The 22,052-nt window shown below is 31.1% G+C and overlaps 8 protein-coding genes and 1 non-coding gene across 9 annotated transcripts; 4 read left to right on the plus strand and 5 right to left on the minus strand.

The window, feature by feature from the left end:
- Positions 1 to 1,041: 1,041 nt before the first annotated feature.
- Positions 1,042 to 2,970, plus strand: KABA2_02S08096 (pepsin-like aspartic protease; the record flags this gene model as incomplete). Its single annotated transcript, XM_041549050.1, has 1 exon — positions 1,042 to 2,970. The coding sequence occupies one exon, from the start codon at positions 1,042 to 1,044 to the stop codon at positions 2,968 to 2,970; it is 1,929 nt and encodes a 642-aa protein (XP_041404984.1).
- A 1,055-nt stretch (positions 2,971 to 4,025) lies between these two features.
- On the plus strand, positions 4,026 to 6,134 carry KABA2_02S08118 (uncharacterized protein; the record flags this gene model as incomplete). The annotated part of the gene is made up of 1 exon (XM_041549051.1): positions 4,026 to 6,134. The coding sequence occupies one exon, from the start codon at positions 4,026 to 4,028 to the stop codon at positions 6,132 to 6,134; it is 2,109 nt and encodes a 702-aa protein (XP_041404985.1).
- Positions 6,135 to 7,541: 1,407 nt separating this feature from the next.
- On the plus strand, positions 7,542 to 8,273 carry HSH49 (U2 snRNP complex subunit HSH49; the record flags this gene model as incomplete). Its single annotated transcript, XM_041549052.1, has 1 exon — positions 7,542 to 8,273. The coding sequence occupies one exon, from the start codon at positions 7,542 to 7,544 to the stop codon at positions 8,271 to 8,273; it is 732 nt and encodes a 243-aa protein (XP_041404986.1).
- Positions 8,274 to 10,627: 2,354 nt separating this feature from the next.
- Positions 10,628 to 11,602, minus strand: AIM39 (Aim39p; the record flags this gene model as incomplete). The annotated part of the gene is made up of 1 exon (XM_041549053.1): positions 10,628 to 11,602. The coding sequence occupies one exon, from the start codon at positions 11,600 to 11,602 to the stop codon at positions 10,628 to 10,630; it is 975 nt and encodes a 324-aa protein (XP_041404987.1).
- A 411-nt stretch (positions 11,603 to 12,013) lies between these two features.
- On the minus strand, positions 12,014 to 13,117 carry PSH1 (ubiquitin-protein ligase PSH1; the record flags this gene model as incomplete). The annotated part of the gene is made up of 1 exon (XM_041549054.1): positions 12,014 to 13,117. The coding sequence occupies one exon, from the start codon at positions 13,115 to 13,117 to the stop codon at positions 12,014 to 12,016; it is 1,104 nt and encodes a 367-aa protein (XP_041404988.1).
- A 189-nt stretch (positions 13,118 to 13,306) lies between these two features.
- Positions 13,307 to 13,380, minus strand: KABA2_02S08206. Its single transcript has one exon. It is a non-coding gene; the product is annotated as a tRNA-Asn (tRNA).
- A 654-nt stretch (positions 13,381 to 14,034) lies between these two features.
- TSL1 (trehalose 6-phosphate synthase/phosphatase complex subunit) lies at positions 14,035 to 17,205 on the minus strand (the record flags this gene model as incomplete). The annotated part of the gene is made up of 1 exon (XM_041549055.1): positions 14,035 to 17,205. One exon carries the CDS (start codon positions 17,203 to 17,205, stop codon positions 14,035 to 14,037), a length of 3,171 nt encoding a protein of 1,056 aa, XP_041404989.1.
- Positions 17,206 to 18,348: 1,143 nt separating this feature from the next.
- Positions 18,349 to 18,828, plus strand: CUE4 (Cue4p; the record flags this gene model as incomplete). The annotated part of the gene is made up of 1 exon (XM_041549056.1): positions 18,349 to 18,828. One exon carries the CDS (start codon positions 18,349 to 18,351, stop codon positions 18,826 to 18,828), a length of 480 nt encoding a protein of 159 aa, XP_041404990.1.
- Positions 18,829 to 18,991: 163 nt separating this feature from the next.
- CAC2 (Cac2p) lies at positions 18,992 to 20,614 on the minus strand (the record flags this gene model as incomplete). The annotated part of the gene is made up of 1 exon (XM_041549057.1): positions 18,992 to 20,614. One exon carries the CDS (start codon positions 20,612 to 20,614, stop codon positions 18,992 to 18,994), a length of 1,623 nt encoding a protein of 540 aa, XP_041404991.1.
- Between the last annotated feature and the right edge of the window lie 1,438 nt (positions 20,615 to 22,052).

The following is a 22,052-nucleotide window of genomic DNA, read 5'->3' on the forward strand; positions in this document are numbered from 1 at the left end:
CGTATATACACTAATATAAAATATATTATACAAGATCATGAACTCAGATTATTATCTGTTTTGTTAAATTTAGATAATCATTTCATGTTCAAGCAAATGACAAAACCATCTTCATATTTTAATATTATGCCTTTCCTGATTCTTATAGTATTATAAGATTTTCTCCGGGGTAAAGTACCCAAAACCGTAAAATATTTTGATTCATGTTATAAAGTTAAACAATATACCAATTCTCTTAATACATCAGTTCATTTTTTAGTTCACGAAAATTACTTCTTTATTATTACCCTTTATGTCTTTATTTTAATTTAACACAAGGTAGAGAGACATCACCAAAAACAGTAACAATGGAAAAATACCCCATGCTAGTTGAATTTTTAAGCACGTCGCGGTATTTTTATTTTTATTTTTCTCATTCTAATTCTCGCTCTTTCATAAAAAATATGTTTTCTTCGTATATATTTACTTAATTATGTACAGTATACAAGTACAACAAGACGTACTTTAAATGGAAATATATCAGAACACTATACATAGGCGTACAAAAGTGTTGCATTTTAGACATTTTGTAATTATCAATAAGTTTTTCCGATGAATTGAACCTGAAATAAAATAGGGACTTTTAATTCGTGTGTAAAATTAGCTAAGAATTGATCTAAGTAAAGAATAAATTTATGATCTGAGTTGTTTTATAAAAAACAAAACGAAACCTACTAACAAAACTTGGCGTAGTCGAGAGGACAGGGAGGAGCCCCAATTTTTACCTGTTCTGGTTTAAGTGAGCTAAAAATGGATTTACTACATATTTAACAATAAACCAATAAGCCAATAAAAAAAGAAAGAAATATGGCATCGTTTAAAAGACCCAGCTTCATCACACCATTTAAATAACTATAGCTATATATATATATATAGAATAGTAATTATATATATGTGTATGTCATATATTCTTCATACTAGTACTCTTCCTAGAGGCGCTTGCTAACCAATACACAGAGACATAGGTGACACACACTATATAGACCTAAATATCGCCTAATAATGAAAGTAAAAGATATCTTAATGTGTATCTCGATGATACCACTAGTATTAGCCACAAATAATTCTCCATTAGAACCAATAGTGGAAGATGATAATACAAATGCTGGATACGTTCATATGACATTTGATAAGACATATGGCGATTCATATGAAAGTTCTTCTAAACATCGCACAAACATTCATCGACTCTATAGGCGTGATGGTAGTAATGATTATGAAAATTTAACTCTGGTTAATCAGTATAGTTTTTATTCGTTAACGTTAGGAATTGGTTCAAATTCTCAGAATGTTACAGTGTTGGTCGACACTGGATCTTCCGATTTATGGATCATGGGTAACAATAACCCATATTGTATCAATACTACTGATTCATCTAATCAGAATAGTAAATGGTACAAGTCTCATAATATAGATGACAGTGATAAAATTAATTGTACACAATATGGTACTTTTGATTCATCCAGTTCCAAATCGTTCAAATCCAATAGTACTTCATTTTCAATCCTCTATGGCGATACAACTAGATCTAGTGGCATATGGGGCCATGATGACGTTACATTAGAAGGTACAAATGTCACAATACCAAATCTGTCGTTCGGTGTTTCCAACTTATCGAATTCCTCTGTTGGTGTATTAGGTATTGGATATCCTCAATTAGAAGTCACCTACAGTGGTGGTAAAGGCAATTCACAAAAATCATCATATATGTATAACAATTTTCCTATGCAATTAAAAGAACAAGGAAACATCTCGAGTAATGTATATTCGTTATATTTGGGGGATTCATCCAGCCATTCATCTATGGGGAATATATTATTTGGTGCAGTTGATCATTCCCGTTATGATGGTCAATTATTTACAGTTCCAATCATCAACACCATGGAACAATATGGTTATAATACACCTATTCAATTTGATATTACTATGAATGGTGTTGGTTTAACTATTGGTCAGAATGAAACCACAATGACAGAAACCAAAATTCCTGCATTATTAGATTCTGGTACATCATTAATCTACTTACCAAGACCATTAGTTGAAGGAATTGCTAACTCGATCAATGCTACATACCAGGAGAAATATGGGTATACTGTTCCATGTAGCATATCTAATCCGACACCATTCAACGATACAGAATTAGTATTTAATTTCAATGGAGTACTATTTCATACGGATATAAACAATTTCTTATTGCAAATTAGTTCTGACACGTGTCTGTTAGGGATAAATCCGACACCTGATAATTCTACATTGAGTGCAGTATTAGGAGACTTATTTTTATCAAATGCATACATAGTATATGATTTAGATAATTATGAGATTTCTTTAGCACCAGCTAAATTTAATATAACGAAGGAAGAATCTAAGATCGAAGTAATTAAAAACAATGGAAGCATACCAAGTGCTACAAAAGCACCAGGATATGATAATACGTGGTCCATCTCCGAAACATATTCTACAGGAGGTAATATATTTACATTAACTATTGACACTACAACCAAACATAACAATGATACTTCTAAAACTTCTTCAATAAGTACCAAATCTACTACAAGTGCTAAATCCACTGTGACAGTGGTAGCAAGTCGGACTGTCACGATAACACCTACTGTGACAACCACATCATCATCTCAAAGTACTGATAGCAGCAGTAGCAGCAGTAGCAGTAGCAGCAGCAAGACTAGCAAGACTAGCAAGAAAAAGAAGGGAAAGAATCAAAAAAAAACAAGCAGCAGTAGCAGCAGCAGCAGCGTTGCTTCTAATCAAGATAGAGTTATAGCGACTACACAATCTGCAATTGCAAAGAGACAATTACAATCTAAGATCGATACCACCATTATTAATCATAATGATGCTATGACAACACTTCATCAATTATCTTCAACCACCCTCGCCATCTCTGCATTATTATTCACATTACTTCTATAGAGACAATTTTATAAAATATACACATATATATGTATATAGACTCGAGAATTTCAAAGAAATACGATATCTTATGATAGGATAACTTATAGTCTACTATGATGGGCGGCAACGACCACTCCACCCAATCAACTAGCATTAACCTTAATTCCATTCACTATATATAACTACATAACAGGGACGTGTATCCCTGAATTGGATCAGGCCCATAAGAGGAAATACCCTGCTCGCAATAGAAACATTTCGCGTTGAAAGGGTGCACGAACCAGAGCCAAAATTATTTAAAATATTTAAATAAATTTATTCTCCACTATATCCTTGTTGCGCATACACTATATAATATTCTCTTCATTACGTGTCCGCGTAATATACATATATATATATGCTGTGTATATGTAAATACTATTATAGTGTATAAATTCCGGCGGTGTTATAAACAATTTTTTCACTTTATAAAAGAGAGAGGCAGTGAGAGGCAGAGGGGCGGTGAGGCAATAACGGCAAGAGACAGCGAACTCCAAGAACAAGAAAAACTTTCACATGCTAAATCACCCTCACTAACATTAAATATTGAATTATTGAGGGTGATTTATTTCTTGATTAAATTGATGAACGTTGTTTGTTTGTTTGTTTGCTTGTTTGTTTACAGCTTTTATGGTAGTAAATGTAGCGGTGGGCGAATCTCTCTCTTTCTTTTGACACTTTTCGTAATTAGTGGCCCATTTGCTGTTGCTTTGCTGTTGCATTCAATCAAAGAGAGAGAAGAGCGATTTTAACATTAGCATCTCCAATAAATTTCTGATATTTCAGAAATTTATATTGCATTTTTTATTCATTTATTTTTGTAGTAGTAACCATTGTATACACACACACACACACATATATATATAACAGTATTTGATAGAGAATCAATTACAACTTTTTTATTTTATTTTATAACAAGATAAGATAGAGAGAAATAAACTATACATATATCTATATATATATATTGACATTACTGCTATTATTATTATTATTACTATTAGTACGGTAAAGACAAACAATAAATATATAACAACATGTCTAATTTAGTCAATGTACCAGTGGGTCCTGCTGCTAACGAGCATGAGACTGCTCCAAGAAGAAATGCTCAAGTAACTAAAGGTTCTTTAAAGAGACCTCTAGGAATGTCATGTACTACAGTATATGAAATGGCATTGGAATGCTTTGAATTAGGTGGTGAATCCAATGCAATGGGATGGAGAGACGTCGTTGATATTCATGAAGAAAAAAAAATTATTAAGAAATTTATTGATGGGAAAGAAATTCCTACTGAAAAGACTTGGTTATATTATGAAATGAGTCCTTATAAATATATTACGTTCAATGAATTACGTGATATTATGCATATTTTAGGTAAAGGGTTAGTTAAAATGGGACTAAGACCAAATACAGATGATAGATTGCATATTTATGCTTCTACTTCTCAAAAATGGATGCAAATGTATTTAGGTACACAATCTCAATCTATTCCTATTGTGACCGCTTATGATACTCTAGGTGAATCTGGTTTAATTCATTCGATTAAACAAACTAACTCAACTGCTATCTTTACAGATAATGCTTTATTAAAGACTCTAATAACACCTTTAGAGAAATGTGATAATATTAAATTTGTTATTCATACTAACGTTATTGATCCAAAGGATAAAAGACAAAATGGTAAGATATTTAAAGAAGCAAATGATGCTATCGAAGAAATTAAGAAAAGTAGACCAGATATTCAATTCTTTTCTTATGATGATATTTACAAGATGGGTAAAGAAAATAAAGATATTATCGATGTTCATCCACCTACTTCAAAAGATCTTTCTTGTATCATGTATACTTCTGGTTCCACAGGTGATCCAAAGGGTGTTGTCTTGAAACAATATAACGTTGTGGCAGGTGTAGGTGGTGCTCATTTGACAGTCAGAAAAGCCGTCGGTAGAACAGATAGAATTGTTTGTTTTTTACCATTGGCCCATATTTTCGAATTAGCCTTCGAACTGTTATCCTTTGTATGGGGTTCATGTATCGGTTATGCTACTGTCAAGACTTTGACTAATGCTTCGATGAGAAATTGTCAAGGTGATTTAATTGAATTCAAACCTACTGTGATGGTCGGTGTCGCTGCAGTATGGGAAACAGTGAGAAAGGGAATCCTTCAACAAGTTAGTACTTTACCATTCATTACTCAAAAGATCTTCTGGGCGGCTTATAAAACCAAATTAACAATGAAAAATTATCATATTCCAGGTGGTGACGCTCTAGGTAATCTTGTATTCAAGAAAGTTAAAGCCGCTACTGGTGGTCAATTAAAATACTTATTGAATGGTGGTTCTCCAATCAGTTATGATGCTCAAGAATTCATCACAAATCTATTGTGTCCAATGTTGCTGGGGTACGGTTTAACTGAAACTGTGGCTAATACATGTATCTTGGATCCTGCTCATTTCACTCTTGGTGTTGCTGGTGATTTAACTGGTGGTGTCACTGTGAAATTGGTGGATGTAGAAGAGTTAGGGTATTTGGCAAAGAACAACCAAGGTGAAGTATGGATCAAAGGTGATTGTGTCCTTGAAGAATACTATAAGAACCCCGAAGAGACAGCTGCTGCATTAACACCTGATCATTGGTTTAAGACTGGTGATATTGGTGAATGGACAGACAGAGGATTCTTGAGATTGATCGATAGAAAGAAGAATTTGGTAAAGACCTTGAATGGTGAATACATTGCATTAGAAAAACTGGAATCTATCTATAGATCCAACCAATACGTATCCAACATCTGTGTCTATGCCGATCAAACCAAGGTTAAACCTGTGGCTATCATTTATCCAAACATTAAACCATTAGCTACTTTGGCTAAAAAATTGGGTATTATGAACAGTAAGTCTGATGACAGTGACGTCGATGATCATTTGAGCGATAGAAAATTGGTCAAAGCTGTATATACCGATCTGTTAAAGAGTGGTTCTGCCCAAGGGTTGGTAGGCATTGAAATGTTGCAAGGTATTGTATTCGTTGCAGAAGAATGGACTCCACAAAACGGTTTTGTTACATCTGCTCAAAAATTGAAGAGAAAGAAGATCTTGGATTCGGTTCAAAAGGAAGTCGATGCTATTTATGCATCATCTTCAAAATAATAAATGAAAAAACAACAACAGTTTTTTTGTTTGCTATTTTGTTCATCGTGTGAAAATTGCTCTCGTTGCTATCATTAGATGTTATCCACTTACAATTCAATAAAGGATATTGGGGCTATATTATTTTCTCATCTCCCATCCTTACTCACGTTTCACGGATTCCTTTCTTATTTGTATCATTATTCATAGTCATCACCATTAAATTTAAACCAATCCTAAATCTCTTAATAAAATTGAAATTTTTTTTTTTAAAAGATATCAAAAACAAAAACAAACCATTAAATATTTACTCATATATCCACACACACACACACACACACACACACACACATATATATATATAGCTAGTTATCTAATAATTGATTCAATTCAGTTCACACACACACACACATACTTTGAAAATATAAGATAATCTTAGACAGAAATAAAACAATACAGATTAATGATTACCCAAATGTTTCAATTCTACAAATTCAACAAAAACATAGACATAAAATGCAAATAAGCTAATAGTAAATTACAAACCCAAAATACTGAAACGAAATAAAAATGCACTAGAAAGAGGTTGTAAGATTTCTACGAAGATAACTCTCTAATAATAGTTGAAATATATACGACTGAAAATGTTAAAACAATATGTATGTATATATCTATTGTTCTCGTCATCATCATCATCATTTAACTGATTGTCAATGACTTTAATGACAACGGATGTAAACATGTTAAAAGCCTTCGATTTTACAGATTTCCAATGTGACATATAGCCCCATAATTTAATAATTATTTATGCATTACCTTTCCGTAGGTTAATTATCTGGTAATACTTTTAATCGTTGAGAAAAGCGTTCGCATAAAAAATAACTACTACAGACAAACATGAAATCAAGAATGGAAAGAATAAATTTACCCAACAAAAAAAATAAGAATAACTCAATTTTTCAATGAAAAAAAAAAGATTCATTTTACACCTAAACGGTTGTTATTACGTGGGGTGAAGAACAAAAAGAAGAGATATATACAATAGATCAATTTACCGATTTATTCAGTGTAATTGATTTTCACGATAATACCAATCGATTAAAAAGTCCAACCCGTGAAAAACTCTGGTACGTAAACGAACGTTATATCAAGATAATTGAAACATAACATATTATTATTATTGTTACGAAGAAGCCACACAAGATCCCAATTAAACATCCAGTTTCCTCTGCCTTTTTCTTTATTATAATTTGTAATACGTTAATTATTAATTAGGTAACCTGTAGTAGATATATAGACAGATTTGCACAATCTCTAACACAGTATACCTTATTTTATAATATATATTCTTCTTTTTTTAAAAAAAGAAAGAAAAAACAACCATAGACACACAATTCTCCACCTCAAAGTTGAAACAAATCTAACAAGATGAACAATTCTACTGATGTCTCCAAGTCAGTATATGTTGGTAACGTTGATCCACGTGTAACTAAGGAAGAATTATATGAATTATTTATTCAATTAGGTCCTGTGAATAAGATACGATATCCAAAGGATAAAGTATTACAAACTTATCAAGGGTATGCATTTATTGAATTTTCTAAAGAGAAAGATCTAGAATATGTACTAAATTTAGTATCAAAGACAAATAATGGTAATATTATGAAATTATATGATCGATGGTTACGAATTAGACGTACAGGAGATAATAATAATTCAAAAAATTCAAATAAAGATAAAAAATTACAAACAACAGAAAATATTAATAATATACCGTTGGCTAAAATAATAATTGAAGGATTAGATGATATCATAGATAACAAGACATTAACAAGAATACTTACAAAATTTGGTAAGATCTACCAACCTATTGAAATTTTTTCAAATTCATCGGAATATCAGGAGAATAATAATAATAATAATAATAATAATAATAATAATAACAAGAATCATATTAATCCAGTTACTAGAAATTGTTATGTTTATTTTAATTATTATAGAGATGCGGACAAAGCTATAAATAAATTAAATGATAGTCATGTTGGCAATACTCGTGTAACTGTTAAATATGCAAAGAGACCAGTCGGCCAAAAAGGTATTTATGGTAGTAAAATTGATCGAACAATGAATAGTGAGGCTGAAAAACACGGCTTATTATAGAAAAGGAAAAATTAAGGTAAAGTATTCAAAGTATGAATCAGAACTTATTCCATGTATTACGTACACTACAACTAAAAATGGAAGTAATATTAAGAGAAAACTGGTTTATACAGGTTACCATCCCTTATTAACAAAAAATAATAAGTACGTTGAAAAACTTTTTTTATTTGAGGAATCAAAAAAAAGGGGGGGGGATGGATTAATAGATATGAAAAGTCAAGAACCTTTAATGTTATTTATTGTTGTTGAATTCCCCCTTCTGGTTTCATTTAGATTGTCACTATCGTAACAATTAGAAATGTGCGTATCCCTTCTCTCTCTATAAGGAATGAATTCTACGACTGCTGTTGTGGCGCATGCGAAGCAATCTCATCGCGCTCATATTATATAGAAATTGAGATAGTCATTCTTGTTTTTCAATGCATAAAATAAATATATCCTACCAACTTGTGTAATAATTAGGTTGAACCTGTCATTAAAAGGTAAACAAGGAAGAGGATAGAGTTAGAACAAAATAAAATACCAGATAATCGGATATGGACAATAAATTTTTTGAAACTTATTATATACCCCCTCTTTTTAATAACATCATTTGATTAAATATATTTGAGAATGTTAAGAGGACCTGAAACTTATTTACTTCGTACATTATCTTGAAAACTCACTTCATTTATTAATTCACACTGTTATAATATAAAGTTATCCCCACATACATATTTCCTCCCTTAATTAATGTAAATCTTCTCTACCAAAATGTGTATTCATTATATATACATATTTTCTATCACTACTGATTTAGAATACTGTTTATACATAGCGATAATGTGATATCACTATTACTATCACACTATCGATAACAATTGAATGGCCAATTAATTTTGGCCAGCAGTTTTTTTAAGGGAGCTTTATAAAAATGTATGTTTAACTTATTAAGTGGCTAACAACCTTCACAATGTTATTTTTTGGTCGTTTCTATTTTCCAAGGAAAGGACATAAAAATAAACCAAAACAAAATAAAAAACGACGATGACACAATAAAAAATTAATATTTTGTATGTCATTATTAAAAAGAATTATATATATATAAATAACTTGAATGTTTTTTATTTATATTAATTTTTTTTCTTTTCTTTCTATTAACTCCTTTAACTATTATAATTATTATTATTTTCTTTTGATAAAAAATCCTCCCCAACTCTATAACATAGATATAACAACAGTAATAAATAAATTCAGCTATTTATTATAATTATATCAATAACAACAACTTATCCATATTTTTGTTTTTAAAGAATTTTAAAGGTCAAATATTCCTTATTAGATCGTCCAGAGAGAAATAATATTAAATAACCCTAGTTATATCTATTTACAATGCAAGTTAAGAATATTTTAATTTCCATGGCAAGTTTAGTTGCATTTGTCGAAGCTCAGAATGCAACTAATGGAACATCTAAGAATGCTGCTGTAGGTCAATATGATCAAGTTAATATAGGTAATCGGGCTGCATTTGGTGCTTTAGCTGCTGGTGCAATCGCTTACTTATTATAAGTTGATTATTTACTATTTTTTATTTATTCCCTACTCACACAATGCATATAGATATTTCTACGGATACTAATTTTTTATTTTATTTTATTTATCCATTAATTATTTTTATTTTGGTCGATACCCTTTACTCTTCTATAACAAATACCCCTCTATGGTGTGGTTAACGGAATGTTATCAAGATTTCCTATATTTATATTCTTTTTTCTTTTACAATTACGTAGGTTACTAGGATAACTGTACTTAATATTATCGTTTAAGAATTAGACATACTAAAACTTACACATTCCGTTGAAAAGAAATTATAAAATAAAGAATCTTTGATTACTTTCGTCTGGAATTTTTTTTAAAATTATATTAACCAACCATATTTTATTATTATAATCATCATAAGAACATCATTTTAACAAGAAAACAAGAAAAAAAAATTACAATTATATTATAAAAAATCAAATAAAAAACTTATATATATTAAAACATAGTAATGATATCCATAATTTTACTAAAGAGATACCGAGCTATTCTTTTAAATTCGAGAAATTAAAATTTAGACTTTAAATTGTTTAAAAGGATTTCCCTCTTCCATTAATTGAAAATTTGATTGTCCCTTTTTTTAATTATTGATTATAATAATATCATAGTAATGTTTTTTTTTTGTAATTTGTATATTTTTTATATACGTATTTCTGTATTATTAATATATTATCGTTCGTCTTTTAATTTATTTTTCTTTCTTTCTTCTTTTCTTAGAATTATTCAATAATTTTATTTAATTTCTACACTATTTATACGTACCATTTCTAAGAAGTTCAAAAGTTTTCTTTATAAATTAAATATTTCACAAATTTACCATCTTCTTCTCTCATCAAATATATTTCATCAAATCTTGTTTCAACATGATATTTACCTTTATAAATAATCGTAGAATTATCATTCAAAGCAAATTTACCAATAAAACAAATATGTCTTCGTCTATCATGAGAGGTCCCATTTTCAAAATCATCATAGTCATTATCATGAATGGGATACTCATTTTTAAAAGAACCATACCGTCTTTCAGGTATTGTAATCTTATCAAGTCTAATACCAATAGCACTAGAAAAATCCTCCAGGATTTGTATCAAATTGACACTTCTTACACTGAATCTCCATTGAAATAACCCAAGGAATCCATGCCAGTTATCATTCGAACGTTTACTTCTATTGGCTCTATTAGGTCTAAATTTAATTCCGTAGATGACTAAATCTTCGTCCTCACTCCATACTTTGAATTGGTCTTGCTTGTTATCATCATGCATATCTACTTTTAGTGGCACCCCATATTCTTCTCTAATGAATTCATTTCTTACCACTTTCTCTATAGTTCGTTTCTTAACTATCATTTTCATATATGGAATATCCAAATACTGCTTTTCTGTTTCAGTTAATGGATGAATCTTATATGGACTAGGCCACAAGGCAATAAACGCATCTCGTTTTAGGTACATCACTTTAAAACATACTTGATATCCAATAATCGTTATAATTAAACTACTGATGATAATCATACCTGTCTGTAGTCTTTTCTTATTTTGCATCCGTCTATAGGATTCCATTATTTCCTTATTTATATTGGCGTTTAAATCCTCCTCAGGTCTAGAAAAGAAATGTTTGGCATCAGTTTTCTTCTTCCAAAGACCAATCGAATCAAGATTAAAATTTCGACTGATTATTACTGGCTGTATTCTAGGTCTTAATATCGTGGAGGTCACGACTCTCGGCCTTAGTAGAAGTCTTTTAAGCATAATTTATCCCCTTTCGTTCAAGTGTTTTAAGGGATTCTGTATGCACTATCGAATTTGAGCATATGTAAGTCTTAATTTTTAGTTATCTAATTGCAACAGACCTCACAGACAACAGGGATTTTTGTAGATTTTTAACTTTACCTATCCTGTTGAACTGTCTTATACTATTGATGAACACTTCACTCACTCCCGTATTAGCACAGTATCAATTATTTTTGAGACCGAGATCAAAGATCGGAATTGACATATTGACCTTTGAACGGCCCAAAATGATAATGGCACATTATTAGCCATCGGATGATAATACGACTTAAATAGTTTAAGTTTCAACATCTAATAAAAATGCATAATACGAAATTTAAAATCGATAGTTGAAATATATATATAAATATATATCTTTACAAAATATTACTATTCGTCATCACTCAGAACCATATGAACTTTTCTTTGTCTTTTTGCATTGTTCCCTAATTCTTCCTCATCGTCTTCTTCACTTAGCTCAACAGTATCCCTCTTAGCTCTATCTTGAACACCAGAGCTATTTGAATCTGCAAGACTATCACCACTAACAAACCCATCAGAATCATTATTTTCGTAATAATCACTATCACGATCTTCATCAGATGGCAAAACGGATATATTCCGGTTTCTTTCACCATCACTCAATTGGCTAATATTCCTATCTTCTTCATCGTCATCTGCAATAAACGAATCTAGTTCAGAATCATGCTCTTCTTCACTATCATTATTATGCGTTTCGTCACGATCGTGGTCATAACCTATAGAATCGGAAGAATCTGCTTCTCCACTACTTTCTACATCAGATGGATTGAAATTCCGTATATCATTGACTATTTCTTCGTATTCGTTTTCACTATAGTCGTCTCTTGGAGCATTCATTATGGGCCTATCATTCAAACTAATTGATCTATTCGTTCCTACAGCGCTTGCATTATTCCTTATCCTTGAATGACAATGTGGACATACATTTTCATCCTCCATATCTTCTGGTTCTAATTCCCAATGACAGTTACTACATCTCGGTATACCATCATCATCAACATCTGCAATAGCTAATGCACTATTTTTAAATACATTGTCATATAGTGTGCTTTGTTCTTTATCGTTTTTATAGTAATATGAATCGTCAAATCTTTCTCTTAATAATTCTTCAAATTCTTTTCTTTCTTTCTCCTCTTTAAAAATCTTCTTTTTTCTTGCTTTTAGAATATCAAATAATGACTTCAATGTTTGTTCAATTATTAGATTCAAACAGGGTTCATTAACAACCGGCTCTCGGCAACTTGGGCAATTAAGTTCTCTAGTAGCATTGCTCATAAACCAATTCTTTAGACATTTATAACAGTAGTTATGACCACAGGAGATCATCATTGGCTCACTTAAAAATTCATGACATATACCACATTGACAAGACTCTAGAAGATTAAAAACAATCAATTTATGGATCTTCTTCTTTTGCGTTAATATTTTACTAGTGATACCACGACAACTCATCGTATCTTTACAGTTCTTAAATAATTGACTCTTGTAATAAACTGTTAGAAACTTTAATAAAATAAGGATTGAGGTTGGTTGTTGGACGTTAGCTTGAATTTATTTCAAAGTCATTGTTGAATTCAAAATCAAAAAATAAAGAAAACAGAATCCAACTTCAAACAAACTGATTCCAGAATTAAAAAATTACGACCTCGGTGAGGATTGAACTCACGATCTTGCGATTAACAGTCGCACGCCTTAACCAGCTTGGCCACGAAGTCAATTAATTTCTGAAAAAGCATAAAATTTAAGGCCTATGATGTAAATAGTTATATCCGGGTAACCTCATCTTTTGTGCGTAGTAACGTTGGACAATGTAGCTCCAATAAACTCAATATAGGGGGAACGAATACTACATTATGCAGTATATATCATGTGTTATTATATATACGGCAGTGCAGCACACTCTAAATTCTACTTATATTAGGTACCTTCACCTTCAGTTAGGTTAAGCTAATGTTAGCCTTTTTAGTGCTGCCGCTATATTTAACATGATTGAGGAAATAAAATCCTTTAAAGAATATGATATAAAAGGAAGCTCTTAATATAATATATAAAGAATATTAAAAATTCTACAATACGTAAAAATATATATAATAAAAGAGACCGATCGATTATCGTATTATAAAATGTCGGAATTAAATAAAGTAAAGCTTGAAGAGACTAATATAGGCAAACACTCTATCTCAGATTCTCTCAAATATTTTAGAGCAATAATCTCTTTAGAATAGAAAGTGATCCAGAAGTCAGATTTTCAACAAAAAGAAAAGACCTGTACCTATTTCATAGAAAACTGGTACAGATTATAAACAGAGTAATAATGTAATGAAATATATTACAAAAGTTTAATTATTATAAATTGAATAAGAAAGTCATTATTTAGAGATTGCGTTAATTAGAGTGAATAATTCATTCAAACCATTTACATGCTCTTTTGCGTATGTAGAAGTTGGTTCGCCATACACAATACTGTAACCAACTCTTAGAGTTCCTGAATTAACCTTGTCATTGATTTGTTTGAAAAGTGGCTCAATAATCGGAGAGGATGAACCTGTAATACATGCAAATTCAATATCACCAGGTTTTTCACCGGTACCTCCCACAGTCTTCATTGGGCTCTTTGTAACATTAGATGAGTTATTGTAGTATTTAAAGATAAAATGTAAAGCTTTAACTGATAGACCTCTTTCTTGTACAAAAACGATATTCTTGTAGACATGTGCATGAATACCCTTCTTATCATATAATGTATTGATGTGGGTGATTGCTTCACCAACAACACCGGCAATACGATCTTTGTCTTCAACATTTTCTGTGTGGAATCTGACCATAGAATCCGCAATCTTATAATAAGAACCTGGTAATCTTTCAATCTTATCATCTAAAATCTTGACTACTTCTTTAATCCAATCAATATGTTCAACAATATTGTGCCATGACCCATCGATTCTGACATAGGCACCATTTTCAACTACCAAGCCAATATTCAGGACACGACTGTAGAGACTTTCAACCGTTGCCTTCGATAAGTGACTCAATACGAATACAGTATTCTTGGAACCTAGTTCTGTCAACATTGCCAACGTTCTGGAGTTAGGTGGATCCGATATCTTAAATATAAATAGATGATTTCTTGTTTTCTTGTAATCATCAGATAAAGCAGATTCGGAAAGATTGAACACAGTTGATCTTTCCTCATTGAAGTCCCATGCAGAATTAATGTTACTCAGCGATTTTACAATCCAATTATCGGAGTCGTTATTAATAACACATTTCATTAACTTCTTCCAATTACGTCTCTTTTCATCATATGACATATCCAGTGCTCGTTTGATAGAAGTTGCCATCAGATCTGTATCCCAGGGATTCACCAATATAGAACCTTCCTTAAGCACAGATGCACTGCCCGTAAATTCGGACAGTAATAATGGCGCGTTCTTATCCTCTGAACAAACAACGAATTCATGACAAGTTAAATTCATACCTTCTCTTAGCGATGAAATCAAAAATAAATCTGCTTCTGCACTTAATGCTAGATATTGAGGGAAATCAATCTCTTGATGTAAAATGACAACTGGTTGGGATGAACTGATATTAGAAGATAAGGAGTTAATTCTATCTACAATAACCATCACCTGTCTCTCTAACTCGACACTTTCATATTTGCTCAAACATATTTGAATCAACACAATCTTGTCGATATATTCAGGGTTTTCATTCAAAAAACGTTCATAGGCAAGCATTTTTCTATCGATACCTCTAATAGCATCAAACTGGTCTCTACAAACAATTAATTTCTTACCACTCCATCTCCTTCTAATCATTTGTCTCCATTTTTTAACATTTTCATTCATTAATTCTTTATTCATTGTGAAAAAATCAATACCCACCGGTGTATGTGTGATCGAGACAATATTCCCATTATATTTAAGCTCTTCAGGAGATACATCAGCCATTATCAATCTATTTGCAGTTTGTAAAAAATGTCTGGCATACTCCTTATTCTGGAACCCCACTGAGTTAGCACCAATGATACCTTCAAGAATCTCTTCTCTATGTGCAAAGACTCTAAATACTTCACTACTTGGAAATGATACATGTAAGAAAAATCCAATCTTAGCCTTTGGCAATTTCTTTCTAATCATAGCAGGTACTAACATTAAGTGATAATCTTGGACCCAAATTGTATCACCTTCTTTATAGGTCTCTACTATTTTATCAGCAAATTGTTGGTTTAGATGTTGGTAATAATTCCAAGAATGATCTTCAAATGCTTTAGAATTTGGATTATCTGGAATAATATAATGTAAAGTAGGCCATAAAATTTGCTTACAGAAATTTTTGTATGCACCTTTAAATGTGATATCATCAGTAATAACAGCAGTAGAATTATATTTTGTTTTTAACTCATCTGTAATCTTTTTGGAGATATCAATTGGAATTTCATCAGTTGGAATACCTACTGTGCCGACCCACATCACTGGATCATGGATGGTCTTTTCAGTAGATGCAACACTAACGGCGTTTTTCATGGCTCCGTTCCCCTTCTGGGATGGAACAATCTTCCAAGGAATTTGGGAAAAAATCTCATGAGAATGTCTTAAGTTAATTTTGGCCTTGGATAATGATGAATAACCACCAAACTTAGGCACCACATACATCTCATTTGCATCCATTTCCAAATCAGAATCTTCATCTTCATCAGATCTATAAGATTCTTCGATTGCTTTTGGTAATCCGTTTGGGAAATGATGTAACAAGTCACCCATTTCTTGTTTTTTCGCAGCTTGACTATTAGAAAAAGAGGTTCTTTTCATTGAAGGTAAAGCACTATACATTTCTTGATGTTTTTCTTTAATTTTTGATACATCAACTACTGCACTATCATAATCGGGAACGGATCTAGATTTAGGAGTAATAATTGTACCGGAAGAGTTGGATCCTGCACTATGACCCGTACCTACCGAGGAATATACTACTGGTTTATTAGCCAACTTTAAAAGTGGATCATCTAAATTATCAGTAGGGAACGATAATAATTCATCATTCGTAGATTCATCGTTATTTCCATCTACATTGCCAGTTTGAGCAGCAAAAAATTCTTCATCAGAATCACGATTTGGAACTCCCAAAGGATTCACTGTGGCATCACTTCCAATCCCTGGGTTAGTACCACTTGAAGTTGGAGGTGCAGCTGTAGCATTTGCTGTCAAATTTTCTAAAAATTGATCAGAAGTCATTACAGATGTATCTACTGCGGACGAGGCTGCAGTTGGAACAGCAGTAGATGACCCAAAACTATGTGGTAATGACGTTCTTCTTTCCTTATTATCTGAATCTACCAAAGATGGTGGAACCGATTGTATAGGACTAAAAGAAGTATTTGAATGTACTGAACTAGTACGCTTCTTTCTCAATTTAGCTTCAGATTCTGGTAGGACCTTGACCAAATTGCTCTCAGCCAAATCTGCAGCTTCATCTTTGGTGGCGTTCACTTCAAATTGAGGAGCATATGGTAAAAACAACGATGCAACGATTAACGTCATTGTATCCAAACACTATAATAAATTCTCAGATGTTATCAATTATCAGTTGAATTTCGAGAAACCACAACAAATTAATTTCACAATGGAATACCTGGAGAAAATGTCACTTGAAAGTAATTGGCTAGTTTATTTCAATAAGAAATTGAATAAAATTTTCCACTTTTTTAGAAGACAAAAATAGTGGATTACCGTTTCAACTCCTTAAATAATCAAATCTATTAACCCAGGAAAACCCTATTTCCACTAAATTTTTCCTTTTCCTTTTCCTTTTTTTCCGAATATTGAAAAATTCGTTCCTTTAAGAATCATGTATTAAAAACAATAATAATTTCAATTTATTTTTATTTTTATTGTTATTAAAATAATGCAATCTGTTCCCTTGAAGTATGTTGTTAATAGTAACTGAGCCAAAGAGAAATTTATCTAGGTTTTGGTGGTATTGAAAAAAGAAAACTTATAAATAAAACCGTATATATCTATAAATATTTATGTATGATCAAATGCGACATCTGCGATGAGGAAGACCAGGTTTAGACCAAACTTCACAATACTGAATATCATAAGTCGAAAAACTTTAGCTTTGATTCAAGACAATAAAGCCACATTTAGTACAAATAGCTTGTTTGTAGAAGACATAATTATTCCATTCACATTACTATTTATTATTCCTTACTTTACTTTATTTTGTAAGGGGTTAGATAATAAAAGGAGAGTTTATCCGAAGATTCTACATGAACAACGGACATCAATAAAAAGAGCCAATTTTTTAGAATATATCTATAAAATAGAAAGTATTCTCACCTTCTGATATCTTAATTGCTACCATCTTATAGAACAAGAGAAATATCTGATTAATATCTCAGTTTATTGCACCTTATTATGAATATGCATAACCACTTTTAATGAGTTATGCGCGTTTGGTTACATTTGCGCGTCATTGATAAAAGTTTCGATCTTAAAAGATAATTAGTTGCTTTCAATGATAAATAATGAAACACACCCCACCAAATATTTACTTTTGAACTCCATATCAAGACAGTAGAGAAAACAAATAGTTTATCTTATTTATATTCTCTCTGATTCTGTTTTTTTTTTTTGATTTTTAAAATTTGAATAGGATTTATTTTCTAATCAGATATAGCAATGGATTCATCAACTCTCTGTTTTTTGTTACTTGCCTTGCTTGGATTTGTTTATGTCAAGAGGCAAAATTCAATAAATAGAAAAATTCATGAAAACCCTTCGAAATTGGATGCTGGTAAGGGATCTTCAACTGAGACCTCTGATGACTTAGATGATGAAACTATGGATCAATCTATGGACGGTACCGGTGAAGATGATCCAATATTAAATGCAGTAAGGACAGCCAAAAGAAACGTTACACCTGATATGATAGAGATAGTACAAACCATGGCACCATCATTACATGTAGACCAAATTAGATACAGTCTAGAAAAGACTGGTACAATTGAGGGTACAATTGAGGCATATTTAGCTGGTCAAAAATTACCTTTCCCACCAGAAAAACATACTGAAAAATCTGAAATTGTTAACGAACAGAAAACTGAACAAAATGAAGATTATTCAATTTCAGATGAAGAAGATATTGAATTAGAGGAATAAATTGAAATATAGGGAATCATTTACATACTTCGCATATTCTATAGTTATAAAAAACAAAACCATAAATTAAAGTCAAATTGTTCATAGTCATGTATCTGTCATTAACCAATACACATTGATAATATATACAGATAGATAGAGATATATATTTAATGTAGTATCATTAAGATTCATTCTTTTCATTCTTTAAGGGTTTTAACAAAGTTGGTTGTATTCTTTTTTTCACCTTCTCTGGTAATGTATTTAATGATATGGGATTAATAGGTGTCCTATTTTCAGTACTGATCTTCTTATTATCTTGGGTCATATCTACACTTTCGTCTTTGTATGGAAGCTTTCTTTTGACAGGTAAAATGTTCACTATGTTGAATGCTTTCTTTAAAGGCTGTTCCGGAATATTACTATTCGATTCAGTTCCTTTAATGTGATCTGTTGTAGTAGGTATATCTGCCTGAGGTGGTGAAAGCAGAGGTGATGATTTATTCACTTGTTCTATTAATTTCAATTTGGAATCATTATCAATTTTTTCCCCAAATAAAGATGAATCTACAGAGACATAAGAACAGAACCCATCCGTAGAAGATACCATCAATAACGTACCATCATCACTCCATTTCAAATCTGTCAATGGAGTATAATGCATATTACCAATGACAGAAATTGGTACGTTATTTTCTGTATCAAATATCAATAATTCGTTTGATGTTGCAATGGCAAATATTAGTTTATATGGAAGGTCAATAAATTTTGAATTTGTGGATGTCCTTTTATAAAAATTTGGATTAAAAGAAATTACAATAGCAGGTTTTTTTAATAGTGGTATAGACATCACTGGTCTATTATTCATTTTGTCCTGACAGAATGAACCTCGTGTATATATGTATACTGCATTACAATTCTCAGAGTTGATTGTACTCTCATTTGTATCACTAATAGTCTTATCTTCAGTCTTATATATCCCGGCCGGAACACATAATAAACTGCCACATGGAGATGTAGTTAATCTTCTAAAAAAAGAAGGTAAAGTTTCATTATAAAATAAATAAGAATTCTTAACGGAATCAAAATTAATATTTTTATCATTAATACCTCTTAATGGTAAATCACCTTTAACAATCCTATTTTTCAATTTTAAACTTTCGATAGTATTATTTTCCTGATCAAATATGATTTTATAGATGTGGACTGATCTATCGGCTGATTGTGAAAAGATATATTGATTCATTGGATCCCACGATACACCTTGAACATAATGATTATGTTCTTTCAAATTTATAATACATTTCTCAGTAGTAACATCAAATATACGAATACAATTATCCATACATCCAACAACAATGTATTTATCATCCGGAGACCAACAAAGATCATATATTTCGGAATTTGATGAATATCTTAATCTCCTGTAGACATACCATGATTCTTTTAATTCACTTGCTTCCGCCTCATCCATGCCGAATTCTTTTACAATTGTATCGTTTTGTTTCCATAAGAGAACTTGACCATCATCGCCAGCTGATGCTAGAATATTGATAGGTTTACAATTATTAAATCTTACTACATTAACTGCCTGTTCATGTTGTTGTAATGACGACAGAAAGTCGATAGTGTCTATTTTAACGCAATTCGAATTGGTGTCACTTTCTTTGGTATTCAAATGCCATGCTCTAATCTTGTTATCACCACCAGCAGTAAATAATTTAAATTTATTAGTTGATTCTTGGAAACATAAACTATAGACAGGTTGAGATTCGTGCCAGTATATTTGTAAATTTGATGATTCCATTTTTTTTTACCTAAACAGTTAATTGTACCCAACTTTGTCCTTTTATATTAATCTAGTTGACAAAATATGATTCTGTACAATAATATTAATACTAATATTATTATAACATATGACTTAATTAATCTACACAGGTAATAAGAATTGTATTAACCGATATGATCTCATCGTAATTGGTATTTTTCTTTCAACATTTTCATTTTCGTGTTTCGTAGTTAGCGAGTCGCGCAATACGAAGTTCTATGTTATGACAAAAAGGAGAAAGAACTGAAATTAACTGAGGAAATTTCAACCATCTCTCATTGTATACGTATAGAACGGGAGGAGATTACTTAATAATTGGATGGTTTCCTTTATGTCAGTAATCCTTAAATAACGTTCTTATATGATATTTACTCTACTTCAAGCTACTTTTTTAGAAACATCGAGATAAGTTATTCAGTAATTAAAAAAGATGTCTACTTCCCCTCTCCATATTTATGCTAATGAACTTTTGTTTCTGCCACAAAACCTGCAACTGTAGTATAGTGTTCCCTAATATACAGCCAAAATAAGTCATATATATATGACACAACATTTAAATATCTACAGAAAACTTGAAATTTGAACATATTTCTTGCCCTCATCGATCGATTGGTTCCTAATTTCGCGTTGTCGTCGTGTCAAAAAAAAAAAGTATATAAATAAGAAATGAGAAGCAAGAGAATAAATATTGAATAATTATATATAATTCTTTCATCACATTTTTATTTTTATTTATTACTTCTTTTCTATTTGTTAGGTGTATCAAGAATTACTGTATACCAAGTAAATTGCTGATACATGTTGATATCATTGCTATAATTTTCCTAAAATCTGTAAAGTTTTTATTTTTCTCTATCAGATGATGAGAATAGACCCAGATAATTAGGTTACCAGAGTAATTAATCCCTATTTGGTTACTACACTAACATCCAGCACACTAGTCAAATTCCCAATGAATTCAATCAGATACTCATTGGAGCCGTATTTGTGCTAATAAAAACCATTGAAGAACAGATTTTCTCCGATTTTCTTTTAAATCGTATGGATAACGACTTTCTATGTTATCTGTGTAAATCATTTCTGAACTAATTAAATAAATAATTTGAGTTTTATTGTTTGATCTGTTCTGTTCTTTTCCATCTCCTATGTTTATAGTCTCTTTTTATAATGCCTATGTACATGATGATACACTTCTAGGAAAGTAATTTACGTGTATGTAGATATAGTAGTGAAGTAAGTCCATTTAGTTGGAATTTTTTCTTTATTTACCCTCTTGTTATTTTATTCTATTTTTTTTTTGATTTTCGCTCGAGTTTCTTAACGATGATGCCTTTACTTGAAAAATACAGAAATAACAAGTAAAAAATAAAAATAAAAATTAAAGCTTAGGTTAACACTGATATAAAAAATTCAACAA

Source organism: Maudiozyma barnettii (genome assembly GCF_903064755.1).
Source record: "Maudiozyma barnettii strain CLIB 1767 genome assembly, contig: KABA2_02, whole genome shotgun sequence".
Taxonomy (NCBI): Eukaryota; Fungi; Ascomycota; class Saccharomycetes; order Saccharomycetales; family Saccharomycetaceae; genus Maudiozyma; species Maudiozyma barnettii.